General features: G+C 39.5%; 1 protein-coding gene and 1 long non-coding RNA gene across 2 annotated transcripts in view; one reads left to right on the top strand and one right to left on the bottom strand.

Annotated features, from left to right (window-relative positions):
- The first annotated feature begins 385 nt into the window (after nt 1-385).
- LOC123506099 lies at nt 386-22,753 on the top strand. Its single transcript, XR_006675342.1, has 3 exons — nt 386-615; nt 3,521-3,607; nt 20,649-22,753. It is a non-coding gene; the product is annotated as an uncharacterized LOC123506099 (long non-coding RNA).
- The window catches only part of LOC123506098 (26S proteasome non-ATPase regulatory subunit 12-like), a 16,605-nt gene continuing 12,464 nt past the window's right edge, over nt 20,296-24,436 (bottom strand). The window contains exon 8 of the mRNA XM_045257965.1: nt 20,296-20,798. Coding sequence (XP_045113900.1) covers nt 20,574-20,798 — 225 coding nt within the window. The 3' untranslated portion in view covers nt 20,296-20,573. The remainder of the gene's footprint in view (nt 20,799-24,436) is intronic.

Raw genomic sequence — 24,436 nt, 5'->3', positions numbered from 1 at the left:
TCTGATTCGAGATGACCTACGTCCTACGGTACAGAAAGTATCCCAATGGATGATACTGTACCAATCGGGGTGGGGCTTTTTTTCAATCACAGCCGCGTCAGATACAAACACGAAAGCCACATGTGATCTAGAAGGATCGGTGAAAATGTAAAAGTAGAGAAATTGTCGGGCACGCCGCCGCACGCGTGTTGCATAACGTTGTTAGTTATCGAGTATGGTAAAATCTGATATTTCCAGTGATTCTCTTCTGTTTATATTTGGGATCTGTTGCTAGCGACATAATAGGATTTCATGGTATTTATAGTAGCAGCAGGTGACCGTGATCCCTCCAATCATGCGTTGCCATTCATAAGGCTTTCCAGTTCCACGGTAGGTTCAGTTACGCTTTCATTTGTTTTAGTGACAAGACTTTGTCAGGCTAAGTATGGCTGTCCAATGGCGGGAGGGGAGGCAAATAATGTCTGCCAGTGGTAACCAGGAAAAAAAATCATTGTGGGATATTCAGTAACAGCAATGTTTAAGATAGGATACGCAGACGTAAAGAAGAGATTCCACGTATTTATTAATGAAGCTGTCAAACTGTGCACACCTCCATTGCCCTGAGAATCTCTTTAGGTAAGGCATAACTTTATATTTTTTGAGATTCCATGTTAGGCTACTTTACGTTAATTAGTTAATCTTTGGTTAGGCTTATGACCGTTACAGTACGGGGGTATCAAGTGAGAGGGAGGAAAAGACATCGGGTAGGATAGGATAGGCTAGGCTGTTAGGTAATGTTGGGGCGCCTGAACCGAAATCCATCCATCCATCCTATGTTAGGTTATGTATAGTTTGGTTGATGTTTAAGCGCGTGGTGGGGTCCAGGGTTGGGGTACATGCCCACTGACTAGGCAAGGGTATGTTAGGTGAGGTGAGGAAAAAATCAAATTTGAAGCCAAATCTCCCTTAGACTTTTGAACACTGTATTTCATAGATTTTCGTTCCTCAGCCAAACTCAATCCCCCACAGGTCCCAAGTCTCTCTCTCTCTCTCTCTCTCTCTCTCTCTCTCTCTCATATGTAATGCTATTGTTTAAAAGGGGATTTGATTCAGAACCTTTGAAAGAATTGTTGTACGTGTCTCAGCTCAGTCTCTGGAGGAAACTAACTTATTTTCCCCTTACCAGTTTGGATTCCGTTCTAGCTGTTCAATCTCTGACCAACTGTGCGACTCAAGCTTATGATGGTGGGCTGTCAGTTTTTTTTTTTTTTTTTTTGTAAAATTCTAGTTTCTGCCAATACTCCCTCCTTCACCCCCCAACAAGCTTGGGGACAGGTGGGAATGCGGGGTTTCAGATGGGCAACATGAAATGCGTCGGAAATGCGTAGTTTTTTGCGGAGGGAGAAGCAAAAATAGTCATCATAAACTCTACGGAAGGTTCACTACAACATTAGTAAATTCACTAATTTCTATAAATTTCATAAAATTGGAGTAAATTTCAGCAAGAACGCTAACCTAACCTAACCTAATGCAAACCTACAGTAACCTAAACCTAATCTTACATAACGTAAATTTAAGGAAACTTGTAATGAAAATTCCGTAGACTTTTTAATTGGATTTTTTTTTCCACATTATGCAGAAAATACGCATTTCCGACGCATCTCATGTTCCCCACCCGAAACATGTAGCTAATAAAATGCACAAAGTGAACAGAGTGGCAGAGAATATCTTAAGTCCACAGTTAATCATGAGGCTTCATTCATGTTACCTCTCTTCACTACTCACATGCCACCATTATTAGAATCTTCATTATTCAGGAACACAGGATTTCTTGGTGACTTACAGAGTGCAGAGAAGGTGAACTAAAACTATCTAAGGTATGAAACATCTTAGTTAACAAAGAATGCTTAAAATCTCTTTAATTTGTATTCCATCTTGACATGATTAGATATTGGTAGAATTCTCATGGAGATTCTTCCATAAAACCTGAAGACTTATTTCATCGCTCAACATAAAAGGGCATTAGTACAAAGTTTTTGTACAATCTCAGTTAGATATTAGAAGATCATTTAGCATAAGAGACACATTAATACATGGAATTCCTTACCATAGAGTGTAGTCTCTTCTCACAATGTCACTGCTTCTCTAAGCAATCATCTAGGTGATACTTTTTTCCATCACTGCTAACTGTTGAATTAATCGTAATGCAACTCAACCAACATCTTTATTTACCTGTTTGTGTATTTTCTGCCACTTGCTGCACTCTTCACAGTGTAGTATTGTAGCTCTGTCTTTGTGGTTATTTACTTATTGCTTGGGGCTGGCACAACAGTGGACTGTGGCTTCTCCTACCTTAATTGGGGAAGCCCATCAGGTGAGAATACTTGGTGAGAATAAACCTTCTTATCAGAAAAAATGTCTCATGGGGTCTTTCCTTCTCAGTTGCTAAATGTGCCAGAATAAATTTTTGTAGAAATTTTCTTGGTGCCCAGATCTCTCTACCATATCTTATTGCTAGTTAACCTAATGTTGACAATCATAAAGATCTTGGAGTCGAGCAGATGCCTCACTCCAGTTAGAGTATTTCTTGGAAGGCTGAAGTAGATGTAGATCCTCTGACTTCATGAAGACTGTTTTTATGTCTCCTATCTGTCCTATCCTTGACTTTGCTACTGAGGTTTGATTGTTTTACTGGCTACACTGGTGATAGAAAATTACTAGAAAATGTTAAGAGATGTTGGACTAAGAGAATTACTGGGTTTCATGATTTGTCCTTTAGTGAGCATCTTGGCCAACTAAGTTTATATTCCATCAAAGGTAGATTGATTAGATCTGACTTGATTATGGTATTCAGAATTTTAAAAGGTTAGAGTATACATCTTGAATACCTGTTTGTGAAAAATACATTAAGGAATACTAGGGGACATACTCTTAAGCTGTTTGTTTCACACTATATTATGAATATCACAGGGCATTTCTTTTTCATGAGAGTCATTGATGCTTGGAACCAGTTGCCAGAATATGCTGTGTCTGCTGAATCTGTTGCTACACTGAAACACCATCTAAATACGGCTTCAGATCAGATTTTGTATGATTACAACTATTAGACTAATTTCTCTTGTCTGTCTATGCTGTGGTCATCACCTTCTGGTTGAGTTATTGTGTTGGGTATTTTTAATAGTCTTATTGGTGTTGTCTCTCAGTCATTAGTGAAGTTGACAATACTACTGTCATAAATCTTGACTTTTGATATCCTGGTGATTCCACATTAGCTAACCAAATGTCAAATTCAGATATACATAATAAACATCTCTCTTGAAGTTGTGGTCGGAGGCATCAGCTGTTTCTTGGAGGGGGAAACTCCATCTAGGTAAGAAATCTTGGTGAGACATCTCTCTCTCTCTCTCTCTCTCTCTCTCTCTCTCTCTCTCTCTCTCTCTCTCTCTCTCTCTCTCTCTCTCTCTCTCTCTCTCTCCTTACTTGACAGTTCCCAGCCCACTATTATGAGGATACACATGTAAGTTCTGTTTTCTTCTTTCAGGGTAATGTGTATACAGCCGTGTCAGGTCATGCACCCCACCTAGCAGATCGCCCTGACCTATTAAGCCCCTGCACTATTGCAAACAAGGTATGTGTGTGTATTTACCAGTTGTAATCACCAAGTTGTATATTATAGGGTTTGAGTAGGGCTCTTAGTGACCAGTCTCCATATCTACATTTACCCAACTTTTCCTTAAATTTGTGCACACTTTCTGCTACTACAATCTCTTCACTCAATCCAGTTCAGATGTCCACTGTCCTGTTTGGAAAACTGAACTTCTTAATGTTCCTCAGAGACTGACTTTTCATGATCTTGCAATGTCCTCTTGTTCATCTGTCTCCATCCTATGTCAGCTATATCATGTCTTGTCTATCTATCTTTCTCATACAATTTACTAACTTACACATCGTTATTAGGTCTCTTCTTTCCCGTCTATCCTTCAAAGTTGGTAGTTCCATTTTCTTCAGTCTTTCTTCATAAGGAAGATTCTTTATTTTGTGACTGTAGTGAACACCACTACAATACTACACTACTACTACAATCATCACCAGACATGCACGCCTGACTGACTCCAGTGTGTATTGAACATTACTACACTACTACTATTACGGCCCAGGTATCCAGTCACCACTTGAGTTCAGACAGCACTGAGACTCCGGCACACACACACGACCGCTCATCTCGTTACCTCTACTTATTGTATATCTATAATAAATTGTAGACTGTGTTCTGGCTAGATAGTGAACACTACAATTGGTGACTCGGAGTGTAGCCTTGACGTGTGATGGAGCAGTGCAGCGACTTATTGCATGTGCCGCCCTTCACCTACAATGTCAAGGTCTGGTTCCTGCACCTCGAGGCTGTGTGGGCCGGCACGGACTTCTCAGATCTGCAATGATACCAGGTGGTAGTCCGGGCACTCCCCTCGGAGCTTGTCACCCGTCTGCACAGTGTCCTAACCAACCTGCTGGAGGCAAACAGGTATGCTGCCCTTAAGTTGGCCATCATGAGGACTTTTAGGCAGTCTCGCGAGGCCTGTTTTGCTGCACTGGACTCAGCTCAGTACGATGGTGGCTGCCCCTTGGTGCTCCTGGCAAGATTGTCTGCCCTGAATAGGGCAGCAGGGTTCCCATTGTCAGAGAAGATGTTGTGCCACAAACTCACCTCTCTCCTGCTGCAGCCTGTCCGTCTCCAGCTGGCGGCTGCCCCACATGCCCTTTCCATGGAGGAATACTTGGCCTTCATAGACAGAGTCCACAAGGCCCATGTTGTGTTGCCCTCCCAACAGCCTCCTGCCCTGGCCTACCTGTGCACCGTCAGTGCCACAGCCCCGACGGATTAGCCAGACTCATCAGCAGAATCTCTCTCTCTCTCTCCACGTCCTCCAGCAACAGGCGGCAGTGGCCGCTGGGGCTCGCCATAACCTGCCCTTGACTACAGTGCACCGCTCCACCGAGGGCTGCCTTGCTTCGGTAGAGGCCTCCCTGCGGCACCTGGAAGCTATGCTCACCCGCTCTCCTACCCCAACAGACGCTGATGTCTGTTTCTACCACAGGCATTTTGGGGAGAAGGCATGCATCTGTCAACTGCCATGTGCTTGGCCCTGCCAGGGAAGTGGGGTGGGCGGGGGCTGCTAACACCGTTTCCTGTCCCCGCCTCTCCTCCTCCTCTTTGCCCCAACCTATTGCCCCGCTGCCCTATCTCCGCCTCATCTCCACTGGCTGTGCAGCCTGCCCTGGGCCCCACGCAACCTGCACCGCCTCCGCCGCTAGCCCCACAGTCTTCCATGGGCGGCCGTGATGCGTCCGTATCCCCATGACAGCTTACTGTCACCCACACGTCGTCCCCGCCCGTGAAGTGGAGGTCCCCGGGTGGTCGGGCCCCATCTCCTCCACCATCCCGTCCGCAGCCCACTGGTGGCTGGGCCTCCGCACCGCCCACCCATCTGCGGGCCTCGGCTGGGCGTGCCCCAGGAGTTTCCCCTCCTTACATCCCTACAGTCTGCCCCGCCACAGGTCCAACATGGGGTACAGCACTCTATCGTCACAGCTGGTCCTCCATGCTTCACTCGGGCCCGGCAGCTGCCCCTGGAACGCCTTCATGCTGCGCACAAAGAGTTCGAGCTCATGCTGAGGGAAGGCATTGTGCACCCATCTGACAGCAACTGGGTGTTGCCACTAGACATGGTGCCCAAAGCCCAGGATGGAGAATGACAGGCTTGCAGGGATTACAGGACCCTGAACGCCATGACCCGCCCTGACAGATACTCCATCTCCCATGTGCTGGATTTTCACGCCAAGCTGCATGGCAAATCTGTCTTCTCAAAGATTGACCTCCTGTGGGCACTCCACCAGATTCTGAAGACCGCAGAGATTACTTCCTTCGCATTGTTCGAATACCCCTTCATGAACTTCGGTCTTCACAACATGGCCCAAACCTTCCAGCAGTTCATGGAGGGCCTGGAGCCCCTCCCACAGAAGGTGGCAGCCACCGGTTCATCCCCAGGCCGCCGCTCTTCTGGCTCCCCTTAACAACCTCCTGAAGGGCGTTAAGAACTCACCTAAGCCCTTGGACTGGGGGCAAGAGGCAGAGCGCGCTTTTCAAGCCATCAAGCGCCAGCTCATCTCCCTGATCTGCCTCGCTTACCCAATCCCCCACGCCTCCACGGTGCTCTCCATGGACGCGTCTGCGGAAGCTGTAGGCGCGGTGTTGCAGCAGGAAGTCACCTGGGAGCTCAGGTCGGTTGCCTTCTTTAGAAAGTGGTTGGAACCAACTCAATGCTCCTACAACACCTTTGACAGAGAGCTCTTGGCAGTGTATGAGGCCGTGCATCATTTCTGCCACTTCCTGGAAGGCCATGAATTTCACGTACTCACCGACCACAAGCTGTTGACTCACGCCGTGGCCTAAATGGGCGACAACTTCACCCCCCGAGTGTGTAGGCAGCTCGCCTTCATCTCTGAATTCACCACGGACCTCAGGCACATTCGGGGGTAGGAAAACACAGTGGCTGATGCTCTCTTCTGTGGCGACGCTTCTGCCCGCACGGTCGCCGCCCTGTCTCATTCCCCACCTTTGGACTATGCAGCTGTAGCAGCAGCACAAGAGAATGACCCGGAGCTGCAGGCACTGCTAGAGGGGCCCACGTCAGTGCAGCTCATTCAGCAACAGCTCCCCAACTCTCCACGGCAACTGTGGTGCAATGTATCGTGCGGGCAGGCACGGCCATATGATCAGTGGCCGTTCCGCAAGCAGATTTTCTGCCACTACCAGTCTCTCAACCATCCTGGCATCTTGGGAATGCACTGCATCATCAGCAGGTGCGTGGTGTGACCAGGGATGAGAAAGGAAATTAAAGAGTGGCTCTGCATCTGCCTTCCTTGCCAGGCCGCCAAGATTCACTGCCACACCCACACACCACTCCAGGTCATTCCCACACCCATGGAATGCTTTCACACCATCCATGTAGATCTGGTCGGTTCCCTACCACCTTACCGCAGCCACTGGTACCTCCTCACCTGTGTAGACCAGACCACATGCTGGGGTACCGGGAATTTTTTTTCTCTGGACCAAACTAACCTGCCATGTCTTATCTATTTTCTCTACTAATTGAGTATATTGCCTACCTGTCGTGCTTCTACCTGGGCTGTTTATTTATTAGTGCATTGATGGATCCGCTCACCTGTTTATGCGTGACGTGTTGGTGTCAGGTGCGCATTAGTTACCTGGCGATGGGCAGGTGTTGTGGGATAGTGAGGAGTTACACGGGATGCCATACCGAAGGAAAGAAAGAATAGACTGAAGAAAAGGATAAGACTGAAGGAAAGAAAGGAAGGAAGGAAGAATGAGGCTGAAGGAAGAAGGGGATAAGACTGAAAAGAGGATAGAGTAAAGGAAGAAAGAATAGACTGAAGGAGAGAAAGGATAAGACTGAAGGAAAGAAAAGATACACTGAAGGAAGGATAGATTGGAGGAAAGAAAGGATAAGCAGTATGTGGTAGGATTCGAAGGAACCTACGCGTGGACGTCTGCCCTATCCTACGCTCACCACCCTATACACTTCACCACAGCCTTTATAAAGTGTGGTGCAATTGTCTTCTCTATTTTATATCTTTCCTTTTCTTAAATGACATAATCACATTTATATTTCAAGTAACAGCTAAAACTACTGACTGTGTTTCATCATTAGAGGGTATCTTTTTACAAACGTTTATTTCCCTTCTCCAAAGACTCTCTTACATAGAAATAATACCTATCCATTCATTGCATCCCTGCTTGTTAACCCAGGCTTGTAATACACATGACATTTCTAGAAGCCATATTTCCCTTCTAAGTTACAGAACGACAAGTATAGGAGGAGACACTTTGAAATGGGAATTTTTTTAGGCTCAAAAAATACATGAATGAATTTATTTTTTACGTATCTATTTTCTTATGAAGATAGGAACGATATTGCTTTCCTTTTAGGCCTAATTGTTGTAAATGAGAAATATTCAGGCGGACAAGGAGGAGGACTATAGATGCAGGAGGAATATAAAGTAAATGAAACGGAATAGGGGGAGGAAAAAGAATAACAAAAGGACGCTACGGAAACAGAAGGGCATTGAGTGGACGTCTTGGAGTAGGAGGAAGAGAAGAAGGAGAAAGAGAAGAAGGAAGGAGAAGTTAGCGGACGATGCAAAACTGTGCAGAGTCATTAAACAAAAAGAGGATTGTGAAATACTACAGGAAGACTTATCTGGAGCAAAAATGGGAGATGGAATTCAATGTGGACAAAAGCCATGTCATGGAAATGGGAAAAAGTGAAAGACGACCTGTGGGAATCTATAAGATGGGAGATGGAGTAGAACTAGAAAAAGTAAAAAAGGAAAAGGACTTGGGAGTGACAATGGAAGAAAATAATGGAGCCATATTGATAGAATTTTCAGAGACGTATAATTTGCTAAGGAATATTGGAGTAGCATTTCACTATATGGACAAGGAAATGATGAAGAAATTGATAAGTACTAAAATAAGACCTAGATTGGAATAAGGAGTTGTGTGGACTCCCATAAAAAGAAACACATAAGAAAATTAGAGAGACTACAAAAAATGGCTACAAGAATGGTTCCAGAATTTAAAGGGATGACATATGAGGAGAGACTAAAGGCTATGGATCTACCAACCTTGGAGCAGAGAAGAGAGAGAGGGGATCTGATACAAGTTTATAAATTGATTAACGGAATGGATGAAGTGGATAACGAGAAACTGATCCTGAGAGAAGAATATAACTTTAGAAGCACAAGATCGCATAGTAAGAAACTAAGGAAGGGACGATGTCTGAGAGATGTTAAAAAATTTAGTTTCCCGCAAAGATGTGTTGAGACTTGGAACAGTTTGAGTGAGGAAGTGGTGTCAGCAAAGAGTGTACATAGTTTTAAAGAAAAATTGGATAAGTGTAGATATGGAGACGGGACCACACGAGCATAAAGCCCAGGCCCTGTAAAACTACAACTAGGTAAATACACACACACACACACACACACACACACACACACACACACACACACACACACACACACACACACACAGCCACCCAGTAGCTCAGTGGTTAGAGCACTGGCTTCACAAGCCAGAGGACCGGGGTTCGATTCCCCGGCCGGGTGGAGATATTTCGGTGTGTCTCCTTTCACGTAGCCCCTGTTCACCTAGCAGTGAGTAGGTACGGGATGTAAATCGAGGAGTTGTGACCTTGTTGTCCCGGTGTGTGGTGTGTGCCTGGTCTCAGGCCTATCCAAAGATCGGAAATAATGAGCTCTGAGCTCGTTCCGTAGGGTAACGTCTGGCTGTCAGAGACTGCAGTAGATCAAACAGAGACACACACACACACACACACACACACACACACACACACACACACACACACACACACACACACACGGGTGGAGCAGTTGGGTGTAGCTCCTTTTGTAGCCCTGTTCACCTAGCAGTTAGGTACGGGATGTAAATCGAATACAAGGCCTATCCCAAGATTGGAAATAATGAGCTCTGACACACACACACACACAGAGACACACACACACACACACACACACACACACACACACACACACACACACACACACACACACACAGAGAGAGAGAGAGAGAGAGAGAGAGAGAGAGAGAGAGAGAGAGAGAGAGAGAGAGAGAGAGAGAGAGAGAAACATTTGAAACATTTATTCATCACTAGTTTTAAAAAATATATAATGTACATATTATAATATGCATTGTGAAAACTAGCTAGCCTATTTTAAGCAAAGCTTTTCAGGCATCTTATAATAATTTGTGAGAATTATTTGCTGACATGTGCGGTTTATGCAATGAAAAGAATAGAATCTTAGCAATAATACAGAGGAAAAGTTAATGGAAATATTTAAGACAGTACAATAATAATAATAATAATAATAATAATAATAATAATAATAATAATAAAAATAGTAGTAATAATAATAAAAATGAAAATAATAACAATAACAATAATAAAAATAATAATGATGTTAACGATGACAATAATGAAGATATTAACAATAACAATAATAAAAATAATAATGATGACAATAATGAAAATAATAACAATAACAATAATGAAAATAATCATGATGACAATAATTCTTATGATAATACATTAGTACAAGTTAGAAATAATAACAATAGAAATATAAAAAAAACAATATTAATTATAACAGATAAAAATAATATTGATGACAATAGCTCTTATGATATTATATTAATACAAAATAGAGATGATAATATTGAAAGTAAGATTCAGTGATATAACATAAACAACGTATGATGATGATAGTAATATATAAAGACTAAAAATCATGAAAATAAAGATATATGACAATTCAGGTGTAAAATATTAGCTATATGGAAATTTAATAAAGATCTTTTATATGCATGAATACAAATACTTAGATTTAATATTGCAAACTAAACAATCAATATGAATTTATGATATTTCTTTTAGTTGTTTTTAAATATACTAAGGGAAGGAACATTTTGTATGTGAGGTGGTATAGTGTTCCATACAACAGGACCTATGTATAAAATTGAATGGCGAAATTTTGTGAGGCGATGAGCTGGATGTAGGAGGTTACCACGATTACGTGTCCTATGTTCATGGGTTGGGAGGAGATCTTGGAGTTGATTTCTGTGGTTAAACATATATTGAGAAACACATAGTTTTGTTATATCTTCAAGTTTTAATATGTTTAGAAGTTTAAAAAGAGGGTCTGTGTGAGCAAAATAGCTACTGTTTGAAATTATTCTAACAATTTTTTTAAGTTGCATTTTGAGAGGGATTAGATATGTTGTGTAGGTAGTGCTCCATATGAGATTGCAATATGTTAGCAGTGGGTATATATGAGCATAATAAATACATTTAAGTACATTTTGAGGCATGAAGTCTTTGATTTGGTGAAGTAAAGCAATGTGTCTGGAAATCTTTAGTGTTAAACTATCAATATGATGCTTAAAAGTCAATGATTCGTCATAAGTAACTCCTAAAAATTTTACTGTGTTTGTTCTGCAAATAGGATTTCTATTAATTGTAAGTTGGGGGAGGTTGAGTTGACGTTTGCATGTGAAAAGCATAAAATGTGTTTTGTCAGTGTTGATAGTGAGTCTGTTACTTAGGCACCACTGATGTAGTTTATCAAGTTCTTGATTAGCAGATATAATAAGTTGTTCTGGAGATGGGTCTATGAGGTAAACTGTCATATCGTCTGCGAATAGAATGGTTTTGAGTTAATAAAAATATTTGATATGTCATTTATGTAAATTAGAATAATATAGGACCCAAAACACTACCTTGAGGTACCCCAAGAGTAACAGTTTTCAAAGAAGACATTTCTCCATAAAAGTGAACTTGCTGCTGTCTTTCAAATAAATAATCCCTGAACCAAGAATGTATTGTGCCACGTACACCATAATGATACAGTTTATCAAGAAGGATATTGTGGTTCACTGTGTCAAATGCTTTAGAGAAGTCAATAAAATGGATAAAACTGAAAGTTTTTTATCTATTGAAGTTAGGATGTCATTAGAAAAACATTAAGGGCATGAGATGTGCTGCATTTTGACCTAAAACTGTATTATGAATTACTTAATATTTTTTTTTCCAAATATTGCACAAGGTGAGTTCATTGCAGATTCAAATATCTTAGAAAAAAACTGTCAGTTGAAAAATAGGCCTATAATTTTTAGGATCATCATTAGGTCCAGACTTGTATATGGGAGTAATTACAGCAATTTTTATTTGGTTGGAAAAGTTCCACTTGAAACTGAAAGATTAAAAAGAAATGTTAGTGGTATGGAGAACAATTCAGTATTCTTTTTAATAACAGAGACTGCAATATCATTAATGCCAGAGTTTTTATTATTAATTTTTTTTAATCACATTTCTTAAGTCTTGAGTAGTTAAAATAGGAACAACCATAGACTGTGGAACATCACCTTCAAGGTAACTATTTGGATTAGTATTAGATTTAGGTAATTGGTTGTTAAGGTGGGGTGCAATATTTGAAAAGTAATTACTGAAAGCTTCAGCTATGTCAAATGGCTTGTTTAGTGTAGTTGACCCTACTTTCAACGAGTTAATACTGGTGCTCTTATGAGAATTACCTTTTAAAGAATTTATAGTTTGCCATATTTTCTTAGTGTTATTTTTAAAATCAGAGAAAAATTTGAGTAATAGTTACGTTTAGCTAATCTTATAGCTTGTGTGAGATTGTTCCTGTATATTTTGTATGTGTTATGTGATATGATTCCAAGTTTTGCTTGTTTGAAGAGTATAAATTTATTTTTAATAGAGTTCATTAATCCTCTGGTAAGCCAAGGGTTTTGCAGTCTTTTATATATGATAAATTTAGTCTTCTATAGGGTAACATTTGTTATATAATTTGATAATAGTATTAATAAAGTAGCTGAAACTTTCATTAGTGCTTGTCATGTGGTATAGATCTTCTCAGTTAATTTGGTGTAATTCATGTGTAAATTTATCATGGTTATAATTGCTAAAGTTCCTGAAAGTTATCTTGAGCTTACTATTAGGTTCAGATTGTTTAAGGTGGAAATTCGTCAATTTGGTCAAAAAAATTGAAAAATTGGAAACTTGGTACTTGGGTTCGTCTCTGGAGAGGGAAGCCATGGCCGAAGTTGCCAGGCACATAACGCACTGCTTACCTGGTAATGGCGGGTTTAAAGGGCCTGCCCTTTCAATACCCAAGCGTGCATACGCCCCTTTTTCTTCTAGTCTTTGTTTTGCTTGTATTTTTTTTTTTTTTTTGAGCTGTTTTATTTATTTTTGCGTGATGTACGATAGTTTAGTATCAGGCAGTGAGGGTGAGGAAGACGCTACTCCCTCAGTACCAATCGATACAGCCTTAGGGAGTGCCCGTGCGTGCAGCCTACCTGTTGATCGTATTTTACACGTGTTGGGTTCCCAAATTGTGACAATGTTGACGTGTAAGGCCATGATGTAACATGGCCTGAAACTATCTAAACAGCCACTACCAGCCTCCAAGCAGTTGTCAAGGGATTATGTAAGTACATATCTGAGTTTGGTACATATTGGAGTGAGTTATTTTTTTTTTTTTTTTATACCATGTGGGCTTTTCACGGGAATTTATGGGCTAAAGGGGATACTTTTTAGGGTACCTCCTATCTTAAAGCCCACCTGCTAGGAAACCGTTGCCCCGAGTGAGGAAGCGAGTTATGTGGGGGTTTTGAAGATGTTCACAGAAAAATGCGTTTTTCTCGACTTTCAGTTTTTCAGCATATACTGTTGAATAACTTTTTCAGTAATTGGTCAATTTCAAAAATTTTTGCAGCAAAATGATCAACAACCTCATCTTAACAAATGCCAGCATGATAATGCATGAACTCACTCAAATAAATTTACAACAGGCTTATAAACTCAAATTTTTGATGAAAAAAAAAAGGTAACAATTTGGCGTGTAATGAAATTGTTATAACATAGGTTATGTGTATGCCGATGCTAACATTTATTTGTTGTTATGTATATTATATGTGGTTAAGAGGAAATTGCCACACTGTTATTAGTTTTGATTTTATAATGGTATTTTGAATTATTTTCTTATCGCCGAAAAAATATTTATTGCAAAAAAACTACGCCACATTTGTGTACCAAATTAACACTGAAGACGTACACCATAAACGTACACCTTGTGTATGAATATTATTGAATTCGGTGAAAAAATAGCAATGGAAGAGCCAAAAAACCGATATTGATATCGAGTCATCGAATTACCACCTTAATTACATTAATGAAAACGGGTAAGTTATCAGAAACACTATAATGTAAAATGCCAGATAAAGATGGTGGTAAGAAATTCGTCCAAACATGGTCTAAAAGGGAGGGTTTACCTAGTTGTGGATTATCTGGGAATCTGGTCGGCTGAGATATGTGAGGAAAATAATTCATTGCTTGCATTGCATTAATAAAGATATTAGTAGGAAGATGAGATGTATGTTCAAGTAAATTAATGTTGAAATCACCACGAATAATGGTTTTGTTGCATCTGAAAACATCAGTAGTTAATATGTTAATTAAGGTGTCAGTAAAATCATTTACAGCTATATGTTTGCTATGAGGTCTGTAAAGCGTGGCTATTACATATTCAATTGCAGCTATTTTAACTTTTAGTGTATAGAGTTCTTTATCGTCATTGATCCAACAATATTCATATAGTACATCTGTATGAATGTCATTCCTTACAAAAATACTGATACCTCCGTGTTTCTTGTTAGTTCTAACCAGATGGAATGCAGAGTATCCTTCCATAAAGAAAAGATGTTTGGTAGATTCATTTAGCCATGTTTCTCTGAGTGGAAGGACATCTGGGTGCTTCGGGAGACAATTTAACATTAATTTTAGGTAATCAAAGTTGTTAGAAAGAGACCTAATATTTAAATGAATTATGTTAATATACTGATTATGGTAAGGATTAGTAGCTAACACATATTCATCAATATTGAAATATTTAGATTGAGCATTAAAGTCATGGTTTCCAGAAATCTCCAAAGATGGAGATCTCCGTGAAAAGGTAGAGGGACAGAATGTGCTCCACTTTGGAAGTTAAATAGTCAAAGAATTTACTATTTTTTTTTTTTTTTTTTTTTTTTTTACATTACAAGGGCACTGGCCAAGGGAAAACAAAGTGTTGGAAAAAAAAAATCCCGCTGGTTGCCAGGCCCTGTGAAGAGGAAAGTAGGAGAAAGAGAAAAAACAAAAAAATCTAAAAGGAGGGTCCAGTTAACGTAAGAGGTGTCTTGACACTCCTCTTTTGAAAGAGTTTAAGTCATAGGCAGGTGGAAATACAGACACAGGTAGAGAGTTCCAGAGTTTACCAGTGTAGGGAATGAAGGAGTGAAGATACTGGTTAACTCTTGCATTAGGAAGATGGACAGAATAGGGATGAGAAGAAGTAGAGAGTCTTGTGCAGCGAGGCCGCAGGAGGGGAAGGCATGCAGTTAGCAAGTTCAGAAGAGCAGACAGCATGAAAACAGCGGTAGAAGACAGATAAAGATGCAACATTGCGGCGGTGACTTAAAGAATCAAGACAGTCAGTTAGAGGAGAAGAGTTGATAAGACGAAAAGCTTTAGATTCCACCTTGTTTAGTAAAGCTGTGTGTGTGGATCCCCCCCAGACATGAGAGCCATACTCCATACACGGGCGGATAAGGCCCCTGTACAGGGGAGGAGGAGTTTGGGGAGGGATAGACAACACAGATGAATTTAGTTAGAGAATGATTATTGAGTTGAGGCCAGATGGTGGTAAACTCGGAAGATTCAAGAACATGGGCACGAGAACAATTTAAGTTGTTACACACATAGATGCAACATCCAGCTTTGGAACAAAAATGAGAATAGAGAAAGTAGAAGGGAGTAGAGAAGGGGCTACTGTCAGTTGCCTCAGACAGCTGTGTTTCAGTAAGGAAAAGATGAGGTTTAGTAGAGGAGAGGTGGTGTTCCACAGATTGAAAATTAGATCTAAGACTGCAAATGTTGCAGAAGTTAATGTAGAAAAAGTTGAGGGAGGTGTCAAGACATCTGGGGTAACATTTCTGGTCCCTTCCCCAGAAGGCCGGACTCCAAGGCTGGGTTTGGAGTTGCCAATTTTTATTTTTTTATTTTAAGTGAAGGGTGTATGTGTGTTAAGTGCATGTAGTTTTACGTGAAGAAGGAAAGTTGTCTTTAGAGGGCAGGCTGTGACTGTCCTCTTGAGTTGTGAGACACAAAGGGAAATGTTCAATGAGATCAACTAGCTTTAATGGAAGGTTCACAGCCCCCCTTGAAGTAGTGCTATTAGACCTTGCTGGGAGTAAATTATCAATTTGGTAGGTGTCTACTACCTCCTCCATGTAGCTATTGAAACCCTCTTGTATATGATTGACATATATTTGGAACATAATTAGTGCCAGCACTGAACCCTGCCACTGGTAACTGTGTTCCAGCTGATGGGGTATCTTTTTATCATTGTCCTCATTTCCTGATCTGTTAAGTAGTCTGTCATCCACTTTAAGATAGTTTCCTGTATTCTTCCCATGTGTTCTGTTTTTATAAGAGTCTTCTATGTGGTAGTCTGTCAAAAGCCTTCTTAATATCTAGATACACTGTGTCAATCCATCCATCTCTCCCTTGTACTTCATCTATTACTCTTGTATGAAATCTCAGTGAATTTGTTATGCATGATCTTCCTTTCCTCAAACCAAATTGGGAATTTTTAATTTTTTCCTATCCCTCCAGATATTGTAACTATTTTTCTTTGATAACAATTTCACAGATCTTTCTCATAAAACTAGTTATTGACAGTGGTCTATAATTTAGGGGCTCAGTCTTTTTTCCTCCTTTTGTATATTGGGACTAGATTTGCTCTCTTTCATTCCTTTGATACCTTCCCTTCCATTAGAGAGTTTTTGATTATGTCCCAAATTGGTTCTACCAGTTGTTCTCTTCATTCTTTCAGTGTCCATCCTGACTCTCCATCTGGCTCTATTGGGTTTCTTACATCTGCCTTTTCTAGTAATTCTCTGATTTTGTTTTTCTACCATGATGTCTCTTAATCCTTCCTGTGTTGCTTGGCTGCTTGGCTCTATGAATTCCCCCCTTTCATTAAATACTGATTTAAAGCTCTTATTCATAAGTTCACTAATTTCTTCAGGTGTTTTATATTTCTTATTTCCTTTAATTAACTTAGTGATGGTCTCTCTGTTTGTCATTTTTTAAAATTCATATACTTATAAAAAAAAAGCTTGGGTTCCTTTTCACATCTCTTCACTACATCCTTTTCAAAATTTCTCTCCTCCTCACTTCTTATCTTAATGTATTCATTTCTTGCCTCTTTATACTGCTTCCCATTTGCTTCATTCTGTTGCTCCCTTCATTTTTTCCAAGCTGCATCTTTACACTTCTTAGCTTTTACACATATAGCATTATACCACATACGTGTGTTTGCTTTATTTTACTCTGTATTCGGGAACATATCTCTTTACTCTCTCATTATACTTGTCTAGGAATATATCATACTTCTCTTGAATTGTCTTGCCTTGCATAATTTCCTTCCACTCAATACTACCAATGTAGCTCCTTAATCCTCCAAAATTAGACTTATCGTGGTTTTGTCTTTTTACTGTGTTCCTCATTACATTTTAAAATTTCCTGATCCTCTAAATCAGTTTCTAGGACCACATGATCACACATGAGCACTTTTTCCCATTAGGCTATATTTGATGTTTGGATAAGGTTCTGTTTTTTGTGAAAACCAAATCCATGACTTATTGTTCTTCCTCTCTATATCTTGTATAGTCCTTTACCCATTGGTCCAATGTGTTTACCATTGCTATTTGTAGCAATTCTTCCCCCATGTGTCCAGCATGACTGTTTGTATCCATTTCTTCCCAATTTATATGTTTACAGTTTAAGTCTCCCCCAAATAGCACTCTTCTGTCCTTCTTTAACAGGCAATGTAGCACTTCCCTTTGCATTTCTTTATGTACATCAAGCCTCCATGTATTAGTCTTCTGTGGCACATATGTAACTATGATACTTTTTTTCCCTCCCACTGGTCCTAATTGTTATGCTTAAAATCTCTGCCAGAACAGTACTTAAGTCATTATCAGTACTCCTCCTGCTTTTCTCCTTGTTTCTCCTCTCTTTGCTTAACTTTGTTTCTGTTATACATACCATGTCTGGTCCTTTTCCAATATATAATCTCTCATATCCAAACATCCTGATATAAATCCATCTATGTTTGTATACATGACTTAATGCTTTCCTTCTCCTTCCTGAATATACCATTTCCTCAGCCTCATGTCTAGTACTCTCCAGTAGAATTTCTTGTTCTCTGTCCTGTTTTTTTTTTTTTTTTTTTTTTCCTTAGCTTCACATCTGAGTTCTCTCTTTTTCCCTTTCTGCCTGATTCATCTCTCTCTCTTTTATCAATATATTTTTTATATTCTGCCTTCCAGTCCTTTCCAGTCCTCGCTAATATTTCTTCTATCCCCACTTGCGATCTCATTTTAATTTTCAGTAATCTTTTTGTTCCCTCACTATATTTACCAAGTTTGTATATTTCATCTATTTCTTTCTCAAGACTATGCTCTTCATCTTGAACTGCTGAGATAATTTCTTTAACTGTCTCCTTCTTCACAAATTTCACAGGAGTTTTTTTTATTTTCTTCTAGTCCATATATAACCACACACTCTTTTTTGTCTGCCATCTCTCTCACTAATTCTTCCTTTTCTTTGTGTGTATTTACCTAATTGTATTTACCTAATTGTAACATACGGGAAAAGAGCTATGCTCGTGTTGTCCCGTCTCCATATCTATTAATGTCCAGCTTTTTCTTAAAATCATGAATATTCCTTGCGTTGACCACTTCCACGTCTAAACTATTCCATGCTTCCACCCTTCTATGAGGGAAGCTATATTTTTCACATCTCTCCTATAAGTGGCCATTTTAGTTTTTTCCCATGCCCTCTCGACATTCTTTCATTCCACATACACAGATCTTCCCTATCCATTTTTTCCATGCCAATCATCACTCTGTATATTGCTATCAGGTCTCCCTTTCTTCTGTTTTCCAGGGTCGGAAGTTGCATTCTTTTCAGTCTGTCTTCATAAGTCAAATCTCTTAAGTCAGGCACCATTTTGTTGCAGCCCTCTGTACTTTCTCTAGTTTCCTTATGTGTTTCTTTAAGTTCGAGCCCACTGTATTGTTGCATATTCAAGCCTCGGTCTTATCATTGCAGTAATTATTTTCTTCATCATTTCTTCATCTAAATATACGAACGCCACTCTTATGTTCCTCAATAAGTTCAATACTTCTCCAATTATTTTGTTTATATGTCTCTCTGGCGATAGGTCATTGGTAATTGTCACCCCAAGGTCTTTTTCTTCATGACTGGTTTTATGTCTTCATTTCCTATCTTGTACATACTCCTGATTCTTCTTTCACTCTTGCCAAACTCTATTTTCTTGCATTTTGTCGTGTTGAACTCCATTTGCCATGTACAGCTCCATTTCCATATTCTGTCCAAGTCTTCCTGGAGTAGTTCGCAATCTTTGTCACATCTCACTTTTCTTAACAATTTTGCATCGCCTGCAAATAGGCTCACATAACTGGACACCCCATCCACCATGTCATTTATGTAGACCGCGAACATTACTGGTGCCAACACTGATCCCTGTGGAACTCCACTCTCCACCAAGCCCCATTCTGATGGTCTGTCCTTAATTATTGTTCTCATTTCTCTTCCTACCAAAAGTCTTCCATCCATTTTAGTAAACTGCCATGCACTCCTCCTACCATTTCAAGTTTCCAGATCAGTCTCCGTGTGGTACCTTATCAAAGGCCTTTTTAAATCCAGATATATTCCATCAGCCCAACCATCTCTTTCCTGTATTACATCTATCACCCTCGAATAGTAACATATCAGGTTTGTCGTGCATGAACGCCCTTTTCTAAAACCAAATTGACACTCACAAAGTATGTCATTTTTCTCCAAGAAGTCTGTCCATCTATTCTTCACCACCCTCTCACACATCTTAGCTACCACACTTGTAAGTGACACTGGTCTATAGTTCAATGGGTCTCTTGTTACCTGATTTATAGATTGGGACAATGTTAGCTCTTTTCCAGTCTTGGGGCACTACACCTTCCCTTAATGAGGCATCAATTACTTCACAAACTTTTTCTGCCAGTTGCTCCCTGCATTCTCTTAAAATCCATCCTGATACCCCATCAGGTCCCACAGCTTTTCTCACTTCTAAACTCCCCATCATATTCTTGATCTCCTCCACAGTTACTTGAAACTCCTTCATAATCCCTTTGTGTGTGTGTGTGTGTGTGTGTGTGTGTGTGTGTGTGTGTGTGTGTGTGTGTGTTTTATGAAAACTCTCCTGGTATATCATTGGAATGGAAAAGTGTAGTAGGCATAGTTCTGTTGAAAGGGGACTTTTGCTGCTACATGTTGATTGTGCACTTCAGGGATCTTGTGCATAAACTATTTTATATTCAAATAGATGAAATGTCTTGAGAGTACCACCATACATTATAGTGGAACAAGGATACAGTTGTTTCCCAATGAGCCATTTCTTTAGTACAAATAAAAATAAACATGTTTTCTTGTCCTTATTTTTCTGAGTATGGAGGCACAGTTTCAAAGAAAAATAAAGAAAAATAGGACAGGCTCCATCAGTGAGTGAGGTTTGGATACATACAAATCATTTAGTTGTGAAATTTTAATTACAAAACAGAATATTTCCATAGATCCTGATATTAACATACTTTGCATTCCAGTTAAGATTAAAAATATTTCCTTCAGCTATTGCATGATAAGCATTTATGTATATTGTTATCTTTTAAGACACCCTGACTGAAAAATAAAGGATGGTAATAACACAAATGCCTTCCACCTATGTACTAAAAATAGCATATTACATAATATTCCCTCAAAAAATAGCGAGGAAACCTTATTATATATTTATATGTATAGAGCGGGAAATTATTCTTTGACTTGCAGCAGATGTTTATGTACCATTTCCTCCTTGTTAATCAGATGTGTTGTCTTGTTCACCAGGGCCATGAGGTGGTGGAGAGACTCAGACCAGCTGTTAAGAAGGTGTGAATGCTCTGGGGTGGTGCCAAAGTTGACCACTCCCTCCAGCCTGTCCATGCGAGCCACCACAGTGCCTGACACTACCAGCTGACACAGGAACTCTTCACTCTCCTGAAATAACACATGTTTTTTTTTAAATGTGAAGCAAAATCTATAATTGTGAAGTCTTGTGTGATCATTAGTGAAGTATGTATTGATTACTGTAAAACTGGCATTGAGTTTAGTTGCATGGCTCCAGCATGAGAGAATGTACTGGCCAAGCACACAAGGCATTTTGCTAAAAGTAGATCTTAGGCCAAGGGACATAAATAGATTTTGCTGACTGTAATATACTTTAAAGTATGTCCTTATGATGATATGCTTTGTCCTTCAGTCAGTTTCTTGCCAAAGCATTTCTTTACATCCTGTTCCAGAAAGACTCAGATACTATATTGCATTCTGCATATTATTACTGGTTTTCAAAAGGCATCAGCATGATCTTTACCTTGAGGAACAGCTGTAAGTCATGAGGAGACACATCTGGAGGAAACAGGAGCTAGGCTAATCTAGAAAATTCGGTGCTTGGTCAAGAATCTTGAATGAGGTTGTTTTTATGAGGCAACTGGTATTCTATGATTTGCACTTTATCATCCATAAACTTTGGTCATGCACCAAATTTTTTTGGCTTGTTAAGCCTCTATTCTCCTGATATGTATCCTTGTGATTTTTCGTTGTTCTAATATTAATTAAAATGAAGCTGCTGCGTATCTTTTATAAAGAGTACTACATTATACAAAATAAAAACAAGTAGTCTTTCTGGAACAAGATTTAAAGAAAACTGTTTATATAGCAATGGACACACTGCTGGACTAAGTGTGTGAACTCACTTTGATTGACATGAGAGAGAGCTAGAACACAAAAAGTGAAACTTGAGAGGGTATGTATACCAAGCAATGTTTGAAATGCACTGTGCTTCTGCTACCTTCACTCTCAGAAAACTGTCTCTACATCTAGGTGCAAAAAACGTACATCTAGGTGCAAAAAACGAAGACAATTTACACCACTCCTATAGTTTACTAGGTTTTGCTTGAGTACTACTTTGAATATCAATGTTGTGTGACAGGTACAGTGCCCTCTGTGAACATTTTCACTTAGTTGAAGAACACTGCAATGTGGCATGTCAATGAAGTAGCCAGTCTGTAGATCTTAAGATTGCATAAGACATTGTGAGGAGGGTGAGGAGTGCTTCAAAGTGCTGTGTGTGGGTTGAAAAGGATAAACTACTCTGACTGGCACTCAAAAGCCTAGGTTAATGAAAGCATTTCTCAAACCTGTAAAGATCCTGACAGCTTTGCTCTGTAACCTCTGGAAGATCTTGTCAGTTATATTTGTTTTATGTGCCACGTCTTATCAGATTAGAATATGTGGTATTATTGGCCATACAGAGCACCGTGTCTCAACCAAACAACGCTTGGTTGAGACAAGGTGCTGTGTGGCCAATAATACTACATATTCTAATCTGATAAGACGTGGCACATAAAACAAATATAACTGACAAGATCTTTCAGAGGTTACAGAGCAAAGCTGTCAGGATCTTTACAGGTTTGAGAAATGCTTTCATTAACCTAGGCTTTTTTGAGTGCCAGTCAGAGTGGTTTATCCTTTTCAACCTACACACAACACTTTTGAAGTACTCCTTCCTCACAATGTCTTATGCAATCTTAAGATCTACAGACTGGCTACTTCATTGACATGCCATATTATAGTGTTCAACTGAGTGAAAATGTTCATAGAGGGAGGGCACTGTACCTGTCACACTCCACTAAATATTCATCAAAAGGCAAATCGTCTTATTAATATATACTGCACCTAGATGTAGTAAAACAGCTTTCTGAATGTTGGTAGGAAGGGTAAATAAAGATTTAGGACCAGGCTCATGGACTATTGTACTCTAAGAGGATATTTGTGGGTGTATTAGCATCATCACATGTGATCTAAAGAACTCTCAACAACAAGAATGTGTAGCACAAGCTGGCAACTTGCCACTTCTTGTTCTGAAAAATTACTAAATAGAAACATTATTTAACCCCTCATGTTTTTGAAAGCACAGAATAACAAATTCAGTGTTTGATGTATTGATAAGAGAGTTATCTTTCGTGATCACTCCTTGCTTTGATCACTTATATGGCGGAACAAACAGCTTAGTTCTACACAGGTGAGGTGCAATGTTTTGAAAAATTACAGGCCACAATTATATAGTATACAATGTATAAATATTAGAATGTTACTCGGTATACATTTGGATGTGCCTCAGCATCAACAAAATGGTGGAATGCCCCATATGTTTGATTTTGTTTATTTTAAGTTGAAGGTACACCTTTAACTGTCCCTTGATACCATGTAAAGTGTCAAACAGTTTTGGGCAGCCAGCCACCATGTTTGTGGTGAGGCACATCCTCATACTATTTCTTCACCACCACTCAGTTACATGGGTTATTTTTTTTTTTTTTCACCATTCTTATGAAACTTTGATTCTTGAACTATGTAACTGTGGCCTATATACATTTCTCAACATTGCACATCACCTCAGCAGAACACTTTGTTTAAACAAACACCTGTTTAGTTAGCCAAAGCAAAGAAGTAACCTTTGTGTCAGTATATGTCAAACACAAAATCCATCATTCTATGCTAGGAAACCGTTGCCTCGAGTGAGGAAGCCCAACCTACACTCAGATCGTGTGGACAGGATTCGAACTTGTGCGCTTGGAGACCCCTCGGACCCCAAAGCACGCATGGTTCCACTGTACCACAAAGTGTTGTGGTATTACAGTATCCCATAGTTTGACAAGTAGTGTTAGTGGATGGATGATTTACCAATAAATGTTACACAATGTTAACATGGCTATAATTGACAACAAATGAAATAATGGGGTTTATAACACCTTGCCTGCCTGGGAAAGGAGTGAGGAGATTAGCAACTTATTTGATTACAGTGACAGTACATTTAGATGGTACTACATGATCTTGGGGGGGAAAAAAATATTATATATATATATATATATATATATATATATATATATATATATATATATATATATATATATATATATATATAAAATAAATAAATAAATAAAATAAGAAATATGCTGATGCAGAAATAAAATAAGAAATATGCTGATGCAGATATAAAATAAGAAATATGCTGATGCAGATTGTCCAATGGTGAAATTGTAAGTTCAGTCATTTCTACAAGTTTTGGAGTACTACAGAATCCAGCAATGAGATGACTAGTATTGACAGACTGCCGGTTTATTGATAGACATTAAACAATGTTAGCATGGCTGTAAAATAATAGGCTACATGACATCTTGCCTGGCCGAATGGGGATGGACGAGCAGCAATGCTGACAGCTAATCAGCTGATTCAAGTTTTGCACCAAGTGGAATTTATATCTGTTGAAAATGCCACACACTTGCAGTATGATGCAGTACACTGACATAGTGTTTCTACAAAATATAACCACCTGGTCCAGCCATTGCATGTCATCCTGTCATACTCAAATTTTATCTCCTGACCAAACAAAGCTGCATACATGTATAGAACATTTTCTACTTAGAATAACTTGTACTAGCAGTATCTGCAGAAATTTGTTACACCCTGCATTAAGGGTTAATCTACTTTACCACACAATGATTTCCTCCAGGCCAAAAATGAGTACAGTAAGCCCTGCACTTCGTGAATTAATTAGTCAGGCAAAAATACCGCCAAAT

Source organism: Portunus trituberculatus, chromosome 19, assembly GCF_017591435.1.
Source record: "Portunus trituberculatus isolate SZX2019 chromosome 19, ASM1759143v1, whole genome shotgun sequence".
NCBI lineage: Eukaryota > Metazoa > Arthropoda > Malacostraca > Decapoda > Portunidae > Portunus > Portunus trituberculatus.
The sequence above is the reverse complement of the archived record's forward strand: the minus strand, read 5'-3'. Positions and strand labels throughout refer to the sequence as shown.